This window comes from Electrona antarctica, assembly GCF_951216825.1.
Source record: "Electrona antarctica genome assembly, chromosome: 7".
Lineage (NCBI taxonomy): Eukaryota > Metazoa > Chordata > Actinopteri > Myctophiformes > Myctophidae > Electrona > Electrona antarctica.
This window is the reverse complement of record NC_136812.1, coordinates 12238759-12253991: the sequence shown is the minus strand read 5'-3', so window position 1 is coordinate 12253991 and position 15233 is coordinate 12238759. Positions and strand designations below refer to the sequence as shown.

Here is a 15233-nt window from a genome sequence, read left to right as displayed (position 1 = left end):
CCTGTCTTGCCTGTCTGTCTGTCTGTCTGTAACTGTCCTGTCTGATTATTTCTCCCAGTGAAACGCCTGCTGGCCCCAGGGGACACCCTCACTGAAAGAGGCCACTCTTCCATTCAACAACAGCTTCTGTCAGAGAGAGAGAGAGAGAGAGAGAGAGAGAGAGAGAGAGAGAGAGAGAGAGAGAGAGAGAGAGAGAGAGAGAGAGAGAGAGAGAGAGAGAGAAAATGTCCCAAGAGTCACCAGCTCCTAAATTGCCCAATGGTGACTGATGCAACCCTCTGAAATCTACAGTAGGTTCAACGTGATCAATTGGGGGGGGAAAAAGATTAAGAAATAAGAAGAGATTTTATGCCTCCCCAAACATGTCTTCTAGCTATGAAGCTATGCAAATGAAGAAGAACAGGTCCCCACGGAAAACGGCAAAAACATGTCCCTTGTCCCGGCGGGTGGTTATTTTTCAATAAATGTCGATTCAACCGAAACACAACGGCTCTGTTCTCGACCTGATTCACTTGAGTTCCTGAATCACCAGCGCAAGTCCAACTGACATGGCTTTACCAGGAGAAACAAGTCCAACTGACATGGCTTTACCAGGAGAAACAAGTCCAACTGACATGGCTTTACCAGGAGAAACAAGTCCAACTGACATGGCTTTACCAGGAGAAACAAGTCCAACTGACATGGCTTTACCAGGAGAAACAAGTCCAACTGACATGGCTTTACCAGGAGAAACAAGTCCAACTGACATGGCTTTACCAGGAGAAACAAGTCCAACTGACATGGCTTTACCAGGAGAAACAATCTGAGAGCATTTTAGTGGCATCGCATTAACTATGAATTATTATTTACTATAGTGTTATGCCCTATTTTATACATCAACCATTTTGAAAATAGGCCATCTATAAGCACGTCTAGGGCCTATATATGTTTTCGCCTGTAATAACAACATAAGAAGTTGTTAAAACATAGAAAAATAGCAGATCTACAAGCTCATAGCGAGGCACCGACTTGAAAATGTGGCGCAAATCTTTGAATATATATTCTTTCACAGCGAACGTTTTTAACTCAAATCTTTGCTTCTGGGAGGTCCCTGGAACTACATATTTTCAGACGGGGGTCGGCGGCCAAATACATATAATTCTAGCTGGGGCCCTTAACACTCCCATCGCCCAGGACGAAGTTCTTTGTCCTTTCTATTAGTAACGCCCGACGCCCAGGACGAAGTATTGTCCAAAAGACGAAGTTTATTGAAAAGTATCAGGAAAAACTATCAGGATTTAGAAGACATTTGTAGAATCGGCCTCTGTCCAAAATGGTTAATAAACTTCCAGCGTCGTGGCTATGAGTGTGCGGCCTCATGAGGCCCTAAATGAGGCCAGTATGTACAGTGTAGTCACCACACCGTCGAAGAAACGGATGAGTCATGTTTATGAACAACATCTATGGAACGCCGTCAGTGGAAAACACACGTCTCCTGTTTCCTTTTTTGTGTCTGGAGGCCAAACGTGTCCATAACACCAATCATGTTGTCTATGAATGAAGGGCAGCGAAAGATGCACCACGTACCGCCGTCCCCAGATGGGCCGCGTTGAGAATGGCATGGCGTTCAGTGCGGGTCGGATCAGGGGGACGGATGAGCCACTTTGTGGGTACGAAGGGTGACGAAAGGCAGGCACGTCCGATTTGGCGTGCACTGTGTGTGCGTAATCCCTACCAAAACAATCACATGCGTGCCGTCCTTCCGAAAATGGTGAGTGACAGCAATTCCAGCGAGGACTTCCGAGTCTGCTGGAAAGATTATATAACAGCATCAAAAGTATAGCGGATCCACAAGCTGGAAACGTGGTGCTGATGGATGTATTTTGAGCTTGTAGATCTGCTATACTTTTAGCTATTTTTGAATTTGACAAAGACGATATCATGTAAAAAAGACTCGCTGCAGGGCACACAACCAGAACCGGAACCTGATCCAGTATTCAAGTGTGTATGACTGTATGTGTTGATTGATTGATTGATTGATTGAAATATTTGCAGAATGGCTACATTTCACATGAAAGCACAACTTAATACAAAGACTGTTACTGTGGACGACACACTGATAAAGCATTACACTTGTGAGCATATTAGGATAAAAAAGAAAGCGTCTTCTTCTCTCTCTCTTGTGCGTGCGTGCGTGCGTGCGTGCGTGCGTGCGTGCGTGCGTGCGTGCGTGCGTGCGTGTGTGCGTCCGTTCATGTGTGCGTGTACGTGTGCGTGTGCGTGTGTAACCTGTCCCATATGAAGCTGAGAGTGCTGTCATGTTGGTGTCAGAGAGAGGCTCTTTGAACAACTATTCTGTAACACCTTGTAACTGAAACCCTCTAAAAACACATTAGTGTGTACATTACACCTTGTAAAGTCTATGTCAAAAACACATTAGTGTGTAGGATAGTATTGAACACCTTGTAATGTAAGTATATGGTAAAAACACATTGCTGGTGTGGGGGTATATCGTTGATGGACACTGTGTGATGTTGCCTGCTGTATTCCAAGTAAAAAAACAACAACACATGACCTACACTCTAAAAACAAGTCACAATGAGTACAATGTCACACCTAATTTGCTTTACACATATCGACTCCTCTGCACTCTTGTTAGTTTCGTTTTTAGGATATCAGAAATAAATAAATAGCAGAAGAAGAATTCATCATTGAGAAATGAATTAACGTACACAAACGTTTGTCCAACTTGTTTCTGTAGGCTATAGGCGAGGTAAACTGTATAAAGCCTGTGAGCTTGCAGATCGGGGCTGTCCGCAGGAACCATATGTATACGGCGGGGGCATAATTATAGGCGTGGTGAGCCCCCGTACTTCTGGAGCGGCCCATTATTCAGAAGGCTCGCGCACGTCCCCGAGGGGTATGAAGGCACGCGGGCCGCGGACCCCCTTTTCACTGGCAGCGCCATTTCTAAAGCCTTTATTCTAAAAGCACACACAAGCACTATATATGGCCGTGGCTGCTGAGTGTGTAGTCTACTGTTGCACTTTCATTACAATGCAATCACACTGTCCAACAAGGTGCAAAACATCCTAAACATCCTAAATGACCATATATATATATATATATATATATATATATATATATGGGAGATTTTTCTTTGTGCACTTGCCATGCTATATTTATCCATGTTCTTGTGATTCTGAAAAGACAAAGCAAAAGGGGACACATTCCATCGAGTGTGCCTCTTCTTCTCAACAGTTTGTATAATGTATGTGTGTGTGTGTGTGTGTGTGTGTGTGTGTGTGTGTGTGTGTGTGTGTGTGTGTGTGTGTGTGTGTGTGTGTGTGTGTGTGTGTGTGTGTGTGTGTGTGTGTGTATACGTGTGCGTGTGTGTGTGTTTGCGCGTGCGTGCGTGTGTGTGTGTGTGTGAATGCATGGTAATATTGTAAAAATAGGACTCCCACCGTTTTAATGTGTGAGCGGAGCTGTTGGTCAACAGTTGGGTCGGGGGCCAGGGAAAGGGAGGGGTGGGAGGGGAGGGGGGTGGGAGGGGAGAACAATGGACTGGGCTGTACTGTGTGGAGTTTAGACCGAGAGAGAGAGAGAGACAGAGAGAGAGACAGAGAGAGAGAGTTTGTCTGATGACAGAGTGAAAGAGGTTAGTGTCTATGCTGGGAAATGAGAGTGGAAGAGAAGAGGGGGGTTCCTGTGTCTGGTGGCTTGTTAATGATGAATCAGTCCCATCAACTCAACAGTCCTTCTCTATTAGTGACAAACGTGCTTTATTTTAGTGCTGCTTCGTCACAAATGCCGCTGCACTCCTCCCACGTACACTAATAATACACTTTTATTAAACCCAATTAGACCTGAGAACAGATTCTACTAAATGTCTTCTAAATCCTGACAGTTTTCAGAAAAACCTGTGTTTCTATGTCAGTCGTTCTCAATCTATTTCATGTCAAGGACCACAAAAACTATATGTAATTGGCTGCCGACCCCCATCTGAAAACATGTTGTTTTCAGATTTCAAACCTTTGGGCAACCACACTAATAAATACAAATACAACATAATACTGTAACTGTAAGTGGATTTTTCTTTCTGATAAGCTAAAGGTTATGATGGTGAACTTATTTTTCTAGGTTCGTATAGGGCTACATATAAAGAGCATATTAGAATTGAAGGGCAACAGAGGTGAAAACATCTCAAATAGTATTGGCCTAAAACCAGAAATTCCATCCATCCATCCATCCATCCATCCATCCATCCATCCATCCATCCCTCCATCCCTCCATCCCTCCATCCATCCATCCATCCATCCATCCCTCCCTCCCTCCCTCCCTCCATCCATCCATCCCTCCATCCATCCATCCATCCATCCCTCCATCCCTCCATCCATCCCTCCATCCATCCATCCATCCCTCCATCCCTCCATCCCTCCATCCATGAACGTGCCAAGTATCGCGATACTGTCCACCGTTTCCTGTCTGGCAGCCAAATCTCGCGATACCCCCAGAACAGAAACGATACCTGCTGCTGTTTAAATCCTCAAATAAAATGATGTAAAATGATGTACTCTGTGCACATCGAAAAGCAAGTGATATGTCTTCTTTTATTTGCCTGAACCGATTATATGACACAGGTCTCAATGGTTCATAAATAATGTTTGTTATGAGCTGGTCAAGCTTGCTCCATTCACTGCTTTGTATTCATGTAACTTCCGGTGCGAGATTTGGCTCCCATGAAAGTGTCATGGCACAGCACAGTCATGTGACCATGACACTTCCTTCTCTAAGCTTCCTTGGTATAGTATACCCCTCGAGCGTTGATATGATTGGTTGGCTCCTCCCACGTACCCCTCGCGGCTCGCGCTGTTCTTGTGGTACCTCTACGTCACGTCCTACATAAATTTAACCTGGGCCTGCAGTACCAACTCTTGGATCTTCGTTCCTCTCCATGTCTCAGGGGACTTTAGATCCCATAGGCCGGAGGGGCGGTCCCTCGCGCTGTGATTGGCTTAGTGCAAGTATGAATCCCGATGTTTGTATTCTATAGCAGTGGTTCCCAAACGTTTTAGCTTGCATGTGACACAAAAGAGATAGACGTTTGCCCGCGACCCAAACTAGTGAAAATAGCAGATCTACAAAGCTCACAATGTGCCGCGAAGCGTCACGTTGTGCTTGTAGATCACTACTACTATTACTATTTTTTTGTTTATGGAATTTCTTATAGATGTGTTTGTTTTTTTGTTTTAAAATGAATAGAATATAAAATGGAATTTTTACTGGAGTCGTGACCCATAAAAATTGGTCCGTGACCCACAAACGGGTCCCGACCCGCTGTTTGGGAAACAGTGACCTATATATAGCCTAGGAGACCTGTTAGTATAGCCTATTGTAACAAGCCTCTTCATCATATCATATAGTCATATAATGCAAACTTAATAAAATCAGGCTGCAGGCTATCAGCAATCATTGGTTGTCCCTGGGCTATGGGATCTAATGTGCCGGGGCTATACCGGAGTTGTCAATTAGGAGGCACTTGTTGCTCAATCTGAGAACTCATCGTCAAAACAATTAAGGAAAAAAAGCGCTCTCTTTTCCTTTGAAGTTGACGGAGTCAACAGGCTGTCTCGAGACTATACTTGTAGGCCTGGCTGCAGCAATAGCAAAAATACCCAATATACAAAAGTTAAACAAACTTTTCGCTCATATGTAAAACATAATAATAATAATAATAATAATAATAATAATAATAATAATAATAATAATAATAATAATAATAATAGACCAATTTTTTTGTTTTTTAAAAGAAAGAAAGAAAAAAAAGAATATAACAATAAGCTCCAAATTTGACGCCATGCAGCTTTGAAAGTGGTTTATTGGCATATAGGCCTATTGTCTGCAACGGCAGGGAAATATCAATAAAGAAACCCCGTTTCTTTATTGACGAAAGCCCGTTCAAGTTCAAGTTCGTTTGAAAGTCTTCGTTTCTAGTCAAACTCCGTTCGTTGTTAATAGACCCACATATTCCTTAGGTTACATTTTATTGACAGCCGACACGGGGGTAATTGGGACTCACCATACCGGTATATATAGACTATATAGGCCCAACTTGTGAACGAATTTGTCAAATTGGACGAGCAATTGTTTCCTCCCCAAGCCCAACAACAGCCAGTCCTGCACAGCCAGCCAAGCGTTTGACGTTATTAAAAAATAAAGAGATGCTGATCTAGCAGCATTGTTGTGGAGGAAAAAAGGCCAATTAGTCCGCTGTTATAATGCCATTATGGCTATATTAACTCTAATTAGTTGAGACAATGTGCTTACATTGTAACACTCCAATTTCTATTTTTGACTAGATGGGACATGCTTCCCACAAACGGCATGTGATAAGCACTGAGTGATAACCAATGGAAGCTTATAGTTCGTCCCAGGCTATAGGCCTATAAATACAAGTGAAGAACCTAAATAAGCTATATTGCGCATGTTAACAAATCGACTCACAAAATGTGGAGGCATATCTTAACAGGCTGCTATGCTAATTGTTTTCCTTATGCGTATACAAATGTAACGAAATGTACACTTTTGTTACATTTGGTTACACTGTAAATGTAACGAAATGGACATGCAGGTCCATGTGGTTACATTTGATTTGTAGCTACACTGGGCGGTACAAGTAGGCTAAACTCACTGTTGACTCGGGACGGACAAAAATGAGAGAAAACTCTGAAGAAGAAAGAAAAAAAACACTTGAATCGGGCGCGGGGGGAGGGAGGAGGGGGGGGGGGGCATAGCAACTCACTCACTATAAGGTCCCTGCACACAGAGCGCGTTTTTCGGATTTTTAGCGGCGTTTCTCCGCGTCGGTTTTCCGAAAAACGCGCCCAGTGTGCAACCACCTTTAGTCCGTATCATGCTTGGCTAGTTTTGCTAACAGAAGCAGCAGCAGCAGCAGCGCTGCATCTGCATGGTGTTCAGTCAGTCAGTCAAACGGTGAGTCATGGTTGGCCTCCGTTGTGTTTTATCAGCGCAGCCATTCTGCGTCCCACTGACGGCTGCACATCACAATGTTAACGCAGGGCCAAAATAATTGGGCTTTCCTGCATCATCATCATGCAGCAGCACTATACTGTACAGACAGACCTCATATTGTTGTTTGTGCTCTCTCTCTCTCTCTCTCTCTCTCTCCATCCCTCCCACTTTCTCCCCGGCCGGGGCCCTAATCTCTCTCCAAGACGCCGAATACGTAATGAGCAGGCCGGGTGAAAACTCAGAGCCATCACCCATACAATTAGACCACGGACCACAGCCGTATCTGTTACACAGCCCCAATGCACGACGCAAACATGAGCCCTGGGTCATTGATGCGCCCATCCATACATGAGAGTTTATGTTAACCACTTGAACCCCATGCATTCATTCATATTCTGACGGGATGGGGTCGGGGAACATTAGCCAAAATTCTCGATATACGGTAGGTAAGGTAAGCTCACACAATGCGTTGCGAGCTTGTAGACCAGTTTTTGGCCATTGAGATATGATGAAAAAGCGGTCCAAGTCTATAAAAAAAGCTAACTCAGTCCAGTTTACTAAATACAAGGATTAAGGGTTAAAATATAGACATTTTGAAGTCATGATACCACATTATGTGCCGAATTTATACGTATTGGGCTACAATAGCCGTATAAATTCGGCACATGTGCTATAATAAATTAAAACCAACCTATATCGAATTGGGAGGAAATATAATTATGGCCTGTATATATGTGGGGTTGTTGTTATTTTCTCAGCCTCAACCGGTTATTGGCAGAACCACGATCCAGTGCAAAACATGCATTCCTTTAATGATGTGGCTCTATAAAGCTGTCAGCATCAATGAGCAGTAATGATAAACGGAGCTCGCGCCACCGGGGGAGCGCTGGTTGGTTCTCTCTCTCTCTCTCTCTCTCTCTCTCTCTCTCTCTCTCTCTCTCGCGGAGGGCCTCGAGCCTCTCTGAGAATGCAGGCCGAGTGCAGCGCGAGGCTGATGGCATGCTGCTCTGTGACAGTGTGTGGTCCTATTCAATGGTGAGAGAGCGAGAGAGAGCGAGAGAGAGAGCAAGAGAGAGAGAGAAAGAGAAAGAGAGAGAGAGAGAGCAGAGTGCAGACCCCCCCACCCCCACCCCTCTGCTTCCCTTCCATGCACCTGCGCTATCAGCAGGCTACTGGCTGCCATTCAGTCCCCACAAACGCGCGCGCGCGAACACACACACACACACACACACACACACACACACACACACACACACACACACACACACACACACACACACACACACACACACACACACACACACACACACACACACACACACACACACACACACACACACACACACACACACACACACACACACACACACACACACACACACACACACACACACACGAGGACTGTGCTCTGGCAGATTTTTGTATTCTAACTTTCTCTTCAGTCAGTCAGACTTTGTGTCCATGACTCAGTCCCTCTGTCTTTTCCACGCGCACGCACGTCGCACGCGTGCGCGCGCGCACACACGTAGCTCCATATACTGTTCTGTGTCGCAAATGTGACAAACACAAACTTTGAATTTGAACAACTACAACAAAACTTTAACAATATACATTGCGTTAGTTGTAGGCCTACTTCAAAATGTGTTAGTGTTTATTTTATTTGATTCATTATTATTATTTTATTTTTTATTTTATTTTAAATGTTCCGAAAATAAAAAACAATTCAGGGAGAAGATAAATATTTACCGAGGCTATACACACACTATGAGGCGGCTTAAGCTATCCGCAACGTGGTGAAAACAGAAAGTGGCTCTAGTGGATTATAGGCCTCTACCGCGGTGTGTGTGTGTGTGTGCGTGTGTGTGTGTGTGTGTGTGCGCGCGCGCGCGATGGGGTGGGGGCCACTTGACCCACTTTATTAAAAGCTTTATTGTCTCAACAACAAACATGGGATTTGGAGTCAGATATATAGGCTAGTTAACATTACGTTTCACAACTCTATAGGACTAAAGTCACAAAATAATTGTAAAGCGTTTGAACAAATCGTGTTTCCCCAGCTATAGGCACAGACTATAGTCTCTTTTCAATATAAAGTTTGCAAAACATTTTGTTCTGCTGTCGGGCAGAAACCCAAGGCTCTCCGGTTTCAAATGTCAAAAGTTGTGGTTGTTTTAGTAAATGAATGCCCTATACTTCATCACAACAAAAAAGTATAGTCAAAATAACTGCTATATTTAAAAAAAAAAATAGAGCCATATATGAATGCCTAATATATCGTAGTGTTCTAAGCTAAATATACGCGCACGGACACACACAGACACACGCACGCAATCATATAGATAACATCTGGGAAGCTGTTTTTTTTTTGTTTTTTTTCAGGAGCCCACAAAAAAGCAGAGGCGCGCGCTTACCACCTGTTGAACTCCAAATATCCTGGAGCACTGAACAGCAGCAGGGCCCTGCACGAGATCAGCGGAGGAAGTGGTGGATGCATGGATGGATGGATGGATGGGTGGATGGGTGGGTGGGTGGATGATCATGGGTGGGTGCGATAATCACTCTCCTATACATAATAACGACACAGGTTTGTCGCCGTGTTTTATAACCCCTTTTCACCTCCGGTTAAAAATGTTAGAAAGTCAATAGTAAACCAAAGACGCCACAGCATGCACTCTGAAAGGGCAATTTTGTTGCGCCACCCCTGGTCGTCCCCATAGTCCCCATGGCTGCTAGCCTATACACTACGCGCGGTATCCAGGTTGCTTGAAGAACTTGCCTCTGATATCACTGCCATAAGGGCTGACAATTTAGACAGGCTCTGTTTGGCTTTGATTCCCTGTATCACCAGCAACACTCAAGGCTAACCGGGCAGCGCCTTTATTTAATGTTTGAACAGGCGCGCCATTGAGCTCAAAGCTCCTTTGAGATTAAATCACATTATGAGAAGCACAAAGCTGAGTTTAAAATTCACTGGTAATTTCCTATATCTGCGCCGCGGCTGATCGAGCAGAAAACATTGATATATATGAGCCACGTTAGCTGTGTAGCCTCCTCGACAAGGACGAAGAAAAGCTTTTGTTTTATAGACATTTGTTGGGCCTGTCCCGAGTCCGACTCCCAATTAAGCAAACGTTTTGTGTGTGGAAAAAAAAACATTAAACCTGTTCAAAGGCTCAGCTATATTTAATGAGTTCGCACTGATTTTCACTTTCATTTTCCAGAGCAGTTTCGGCCTATATATGGTAATACCATGCAGTGTACGACGCCAAATCGTATACCTGTATGTAGCCTATATACCATTTATAATATTAGATATAAAATATACTAACAAATGCAGATCTTTTCAGAAGCATTTTGGCTGCATCCGCGGAAAATAGCATTTCATCACATCAAAGCCCCAGCGCTGCAGCCTCCATGCATGGGAAGAGAAATGATTTGTCCATGAGAGGCCTCGGGGCCTTCCCTTTAATAACACGCACGCCCCGGTGTTCATGGAGGAGGGAGGAAAAAAGAAGAGGGGAATTTAATAAGCATACACCTTCGACCTTTCCAAAACAAGCAGTTTATCACCGGTGATGCTCCCCATGCTATTACAACCAATTCAGCCGCTTGTATCAATAATTAACGGGCAGGCAACGATCCCTTGACCTCTCGGAGGTCCGTCCTGCTCATGGGAGCGGAGGAGGGAGCGGTTTTTGTCGGGGGTTAATGCAGAGAGGGAGAGAGACAACCTCTTCAAATATTCATCTGGCGGTTAATGTGAGCGGCGCTCCCCTGGGACCCCTGGCCGTAACAGACGCTTTCCCTCTCGGCTCCCAGAAGCCAGCGAGACACGGGCCCTAATCTACTCTCTCTCTCTCTCGCACACGCGCGCGCGCGCACACACACCACACACGCACGCGCGCGCACACACACACACACACACACACACACACACACACACACACACACACACACACACACACACACACACACACACACACACACACACACACACACACACAGTTCCCCTGTCCCCAAAGATTTAAAAAAAAAAAACCGTTAGTTAAAATTCAAAGCGATCGAGTTTGCGTGAGCAGCTCATCATGATTATAGGCCTACATATACGGGAGAAAGCAGCCATGGCAAGAGAAGAGAGACGCATGGGAAGCATTTTGGAACCCGGTGTCATGTAAAGAGAGAGAGGGAGAGAGAGAGAGAGAGAGAGAGAGACAAAGAGAGAGAGAGAGAGAGAGAGAGAGAGAGAGAGAGAGAGAGAGAGAGAGAGAGAGAAGAAAAAGAAAGGAGGGGCAAGTGTTCACCACCGACAGCCCATCGGAGAGCGTGAACCGTGAGAACGGAGGTTAACGGGAAACAGCAGGGCCCGGTTTGATTAAACATTAAATTAAACTGCTACACTTGAGACTTATATGAAGCTATTTAATCGCGGGAGAAAATCATCGCGGTCGGTCCCGCTCCCCTGGCTCCTTTCACTGGGAGCCCTCACGTTCAATTTGGGCCTAATTGAACATTTAGAATGATAAGCCAGCAGCTCCGGTGATTTGATAACACAGGAGGATGACAAACGGAATCAAATCATCAGCTCGAGATATCTGCACCGACTCGAGTGAAGTGCACGACCATGCCATACAGGCCTATAATATATACACCACACACCCCAAGAGGCCCGGGTGGGGGGGGAAACTATTGAAAACATCTCACATTTTATCAACAGGCTTCTGCTAAATGCACTTTTGTAGAAAATACAAAATAGCCCTAAATTATTAATAATATACAAATTGGAGCCACTCAGTCACTAATCACCATAAATAATATTTTGGCATCACATTCAAATGTGTTCATCATATATGTTCATATAAGGCCTTTGGCCATGCCATGCATGACAAACTGTTTACACACAATAAATCATATTAATTTATTAATAAATGCATATGAAGCCATGCATATTTGCACAGCTGGCCGATGCTGGCGTCGTTTGATTTGGTGTGATGAAAAAGGACAGTCTACCTTCTTTTTTTTTAGATTCTTCGACATTTTGTCGGAAAATTCTTCCCTTGTTGAGGCTATAATTCTCAAAGGCAACAGGCAACACACTCACTCACTGCGGTGTGACATGCAGGGACCGTCCAAAGCCCTCCACAGGCAAACCTGGTGTGGTGTTGCACTATAGAAAATAAACATGTTGTTAACCTGAGTATTATAAACTCTGGTTTAGCATTTCAGCATATAATAAATTGTATACACCCCTGTCCTGTGTGCAGTATATATAGGCCATTTAAAAACAAACCATAAAACCATGCAGAAACACGTGGCTATATATTTTTGTTGTGTCTTTGAATTTCGTCTGGTTAATATTAGAAAGTATAGGTTGTTATAAATTATCTTAAACGGAATATATTAATATATTATTTTTCCCCCCTGTCCATCAAAATGTTGTTTTGTAGGCCTATTATGTCTGTGACAGCCTATTCATATACGTTTGGAAAGCTATATCCTTTATATGTCCTATACAATAATATCAAAGAACATTTAAGCATAATAAGCTACATGATAATTTAACATGGTATATATATGACAATCTGCACGTGAATAAAATTGAGAGAACGAGAAATAAAATCAAACTCATACAATTTCAAGTATCCAAATTTCCAAAATTTATTCATTTCAAACTGCATATTGGGGGGGAGAAAAAGGGAGAAAAAAATAGAAACAAAATAAAAAAAAGCTCAGTTGAAATTGTAACTGTTATAAGGATGGTATTAGTTCCGGTATATATATATACATGGAGTGGTTGGCTTCTGAGTACAGGCCACACATTTTTAAAATACAACTACGGGAATGAAAATTTGAAATAAAAACTTAAAATATCACAGTAAATATACAGAAAATGTACAACTCATTAGAAAATAAAAGCACAAGCTTCATACCTAAACAGATGAAAAGTGGGAGACGGAGATATAAATTAACAACCTATGTTTGTTTTGTTTGTTTTTTTTAAGCTGTGAGAGAAATACGTTTTGTCGTTTATGTCCTTTTATGCTATTTTCTTTAACGAAATTAAAACGTTTTAGTATAGGCTATATTGATTTTGAAAGGAAAAACAGGTTTACCTGCATGTCGGCAATCTGGCCATTTCTCTCAAATGTCTGCAGTTAAAAAGGAGCATAACTGATCGCTCCTATAATTCCAATTCTGTTATTCTCTTTTTTTCCTGCGGAAATGGCGTTTTATTTAAAAAAAAATGTAACCTCTTGTAGCGTAACAAACCATTTCATCTGATTGTTATGCTTCTTTGATAAATACTGTACAAAAGGTGATTGCAATAATAAAACATTTGATTGCGACTCCCACTTTCTATACTCTTCCAAACTCATACACCACTGGAAAGGGGAAACGTCCTCTTGAACGGTTCTTTAGAATAATAAAAGAAGAAGAAAGAAAAAAAAAAAGAGTCGAGTTTTTCTTTTCCTTGAGAGGTCTATACAACTTTTCCCACCCCGATGTGTGTGTTTTTTTTTCTGTACAAAAATAGTCCAAAGTAGTAGTCCACAGTTTCTCTTATAAAAGTTCATATTTATTTTTGTTTTGTTTTCTCTTTCTGTAGTCTGTCTTTTCTTTTTAATTATTATTATTATTATTATTACATGTGTGTTAGTGGCATCGTGCCGTTGATCGTCGTGCCGGGCACGGCGCTCTGGTAATGCCCGGCCATGTGTAGCCTGGTCTGGGCAGTCTGCTCGCTTACCTCCGCCCCGGGCAGGTACATGCTGATCATGTCCCGGAGGTCGCCGCTCTGGCAGCCCGGCGGGGCACCGCCGCGATGCGACGACGACGTGACCACGGGCGGGCTCGAGGAGCTGGACTCGGACTTGACCACCGAGGCGCCGCCGGGCCCCATGGAGCCCAGCGTGGTCATGCCCCCCGGCGTGCTCTGCCCAGAGTAGGACATGGAGTAGGTCGGCGAGCCGTTCATGTAGCTCTGCGAGCTGGCCATGGTGTTGTACTGCAGCGCCGACATGTCGTAGCGGTGCATGGACTGCATCTGGCCCGGGTTGTGCGCGTTGAGGCCCGGGTGCTGGTAGCTCAGCTGCTCCTGCATCATGCCGTAGCCGCCGTTGGTCCAGCCGTTCATGTGCGCCGCGTAGCTGTCCATGCGCTGGTTGACGCCGCCGCCGAGTCCACCGCCCACCCCGAGCGACCCGCTGCCCATGCCGTTGCCCCCCGGGGCCAGGAGCCCGCCGGGCAGCGTGTACTTGTCCTTCTTCATCAGGGTCTTGGTTTTCCTCCGGGGACGGTATTTGTAATCCGGGTGCTCCTTCATGTGCAGGGCCCGCAGTCTCTTGGCTTCGTCGATGAACGGTCTCTTCTCGCTCTCCGACAAAAGTTTCCACTCGGCGCCCAGCCTCTTGCTAATCTCAGAGTTGTGCATTTTGGGGTTTTCTTGCGCCATCTTTCTCCTCTGGCCCCGGGACCAGACCATGAAAGCGTTCATGGGTCTCTTGACCCGGTCCGGGCTGTTTTTCGCGTTGGTGCCCGTGTTGGTGCCGGTGTTGCCCGGGCCCCCCGTGTTGGTCTGGGGAGCGGGTTTCAGTTCGGTCTCCATCATGTTATACATCATGCAGAGCGATTGAGGTGGAACTCCAAAACAGAGCGAAAAATACAGAGAAAACTCCAAAAGCCAGAGGTAGGAAGTAGTGGCACAGAGGCTGCTGCCGCTGCTAAAGTTACCTGTCGATTACTCAGGAACTTTTCACTGCACACAAAAAAACAACAACAATCACCAAACCGTGGTGTGTGTCCCCCCACACACTCTCACTCTCGCTCCCTTTAGTGTGTGTGTGAGCGTGAGTGTGTGTGTGAGTGTGTGTGTGCGTGTGTGAGAGAGAGAGACTCCCAATAGGTTCCTGCAATGTTGTGTCCACAAACTTCTCCTGTCGCTTCTCCGAAAAAGAATCAACAAACTACTTTTCCCCCTCTTCGCCGGAGCCTTGACAACTCCAGATAGTTTTTGAACAAGTTAATAGACAACCATTCATGTGATGGGGCTGTCAGTGAATAATATGGCTTCGACCTGGCCAATCACAGGCGCCCTGCTCCCCTGACACGGCAATGGGAGGCATTTATTTAGCATAAAGGGCGGGGTTTGAGCACACAGCAGCACCATCACACTCAGGCTGTCGATATGAGCCCATGCAAGTATACACTATTTACCATCTCCA

The 15233-nt window shown here is 44.6% G+C and overlaps 1 protein-coding gene across 1 annotated transcript; it reads right to left on the bottom strand.

Annotated features, from left to right (window-relative positions):
• Positions 1–12644: 12644 nt before the first annotated feature.
• Positions 12645–15007, bottom strand: sox2 (SRY-box transcription factor 2). The gene has a single exon (XM_079505123.1). It carries the CDS (start codon positions 14630–14632, stop codon positions 13655–13657), a length of 978 nt encoding a protein of 325 aa, XP_079361249.1. The 5' UTR covers positions 14633–15007; the 3' UTR covers positions 12645–13654.
• Between the last annotated feature and the right edge of the window lie 226 nt (positions 15008–15233).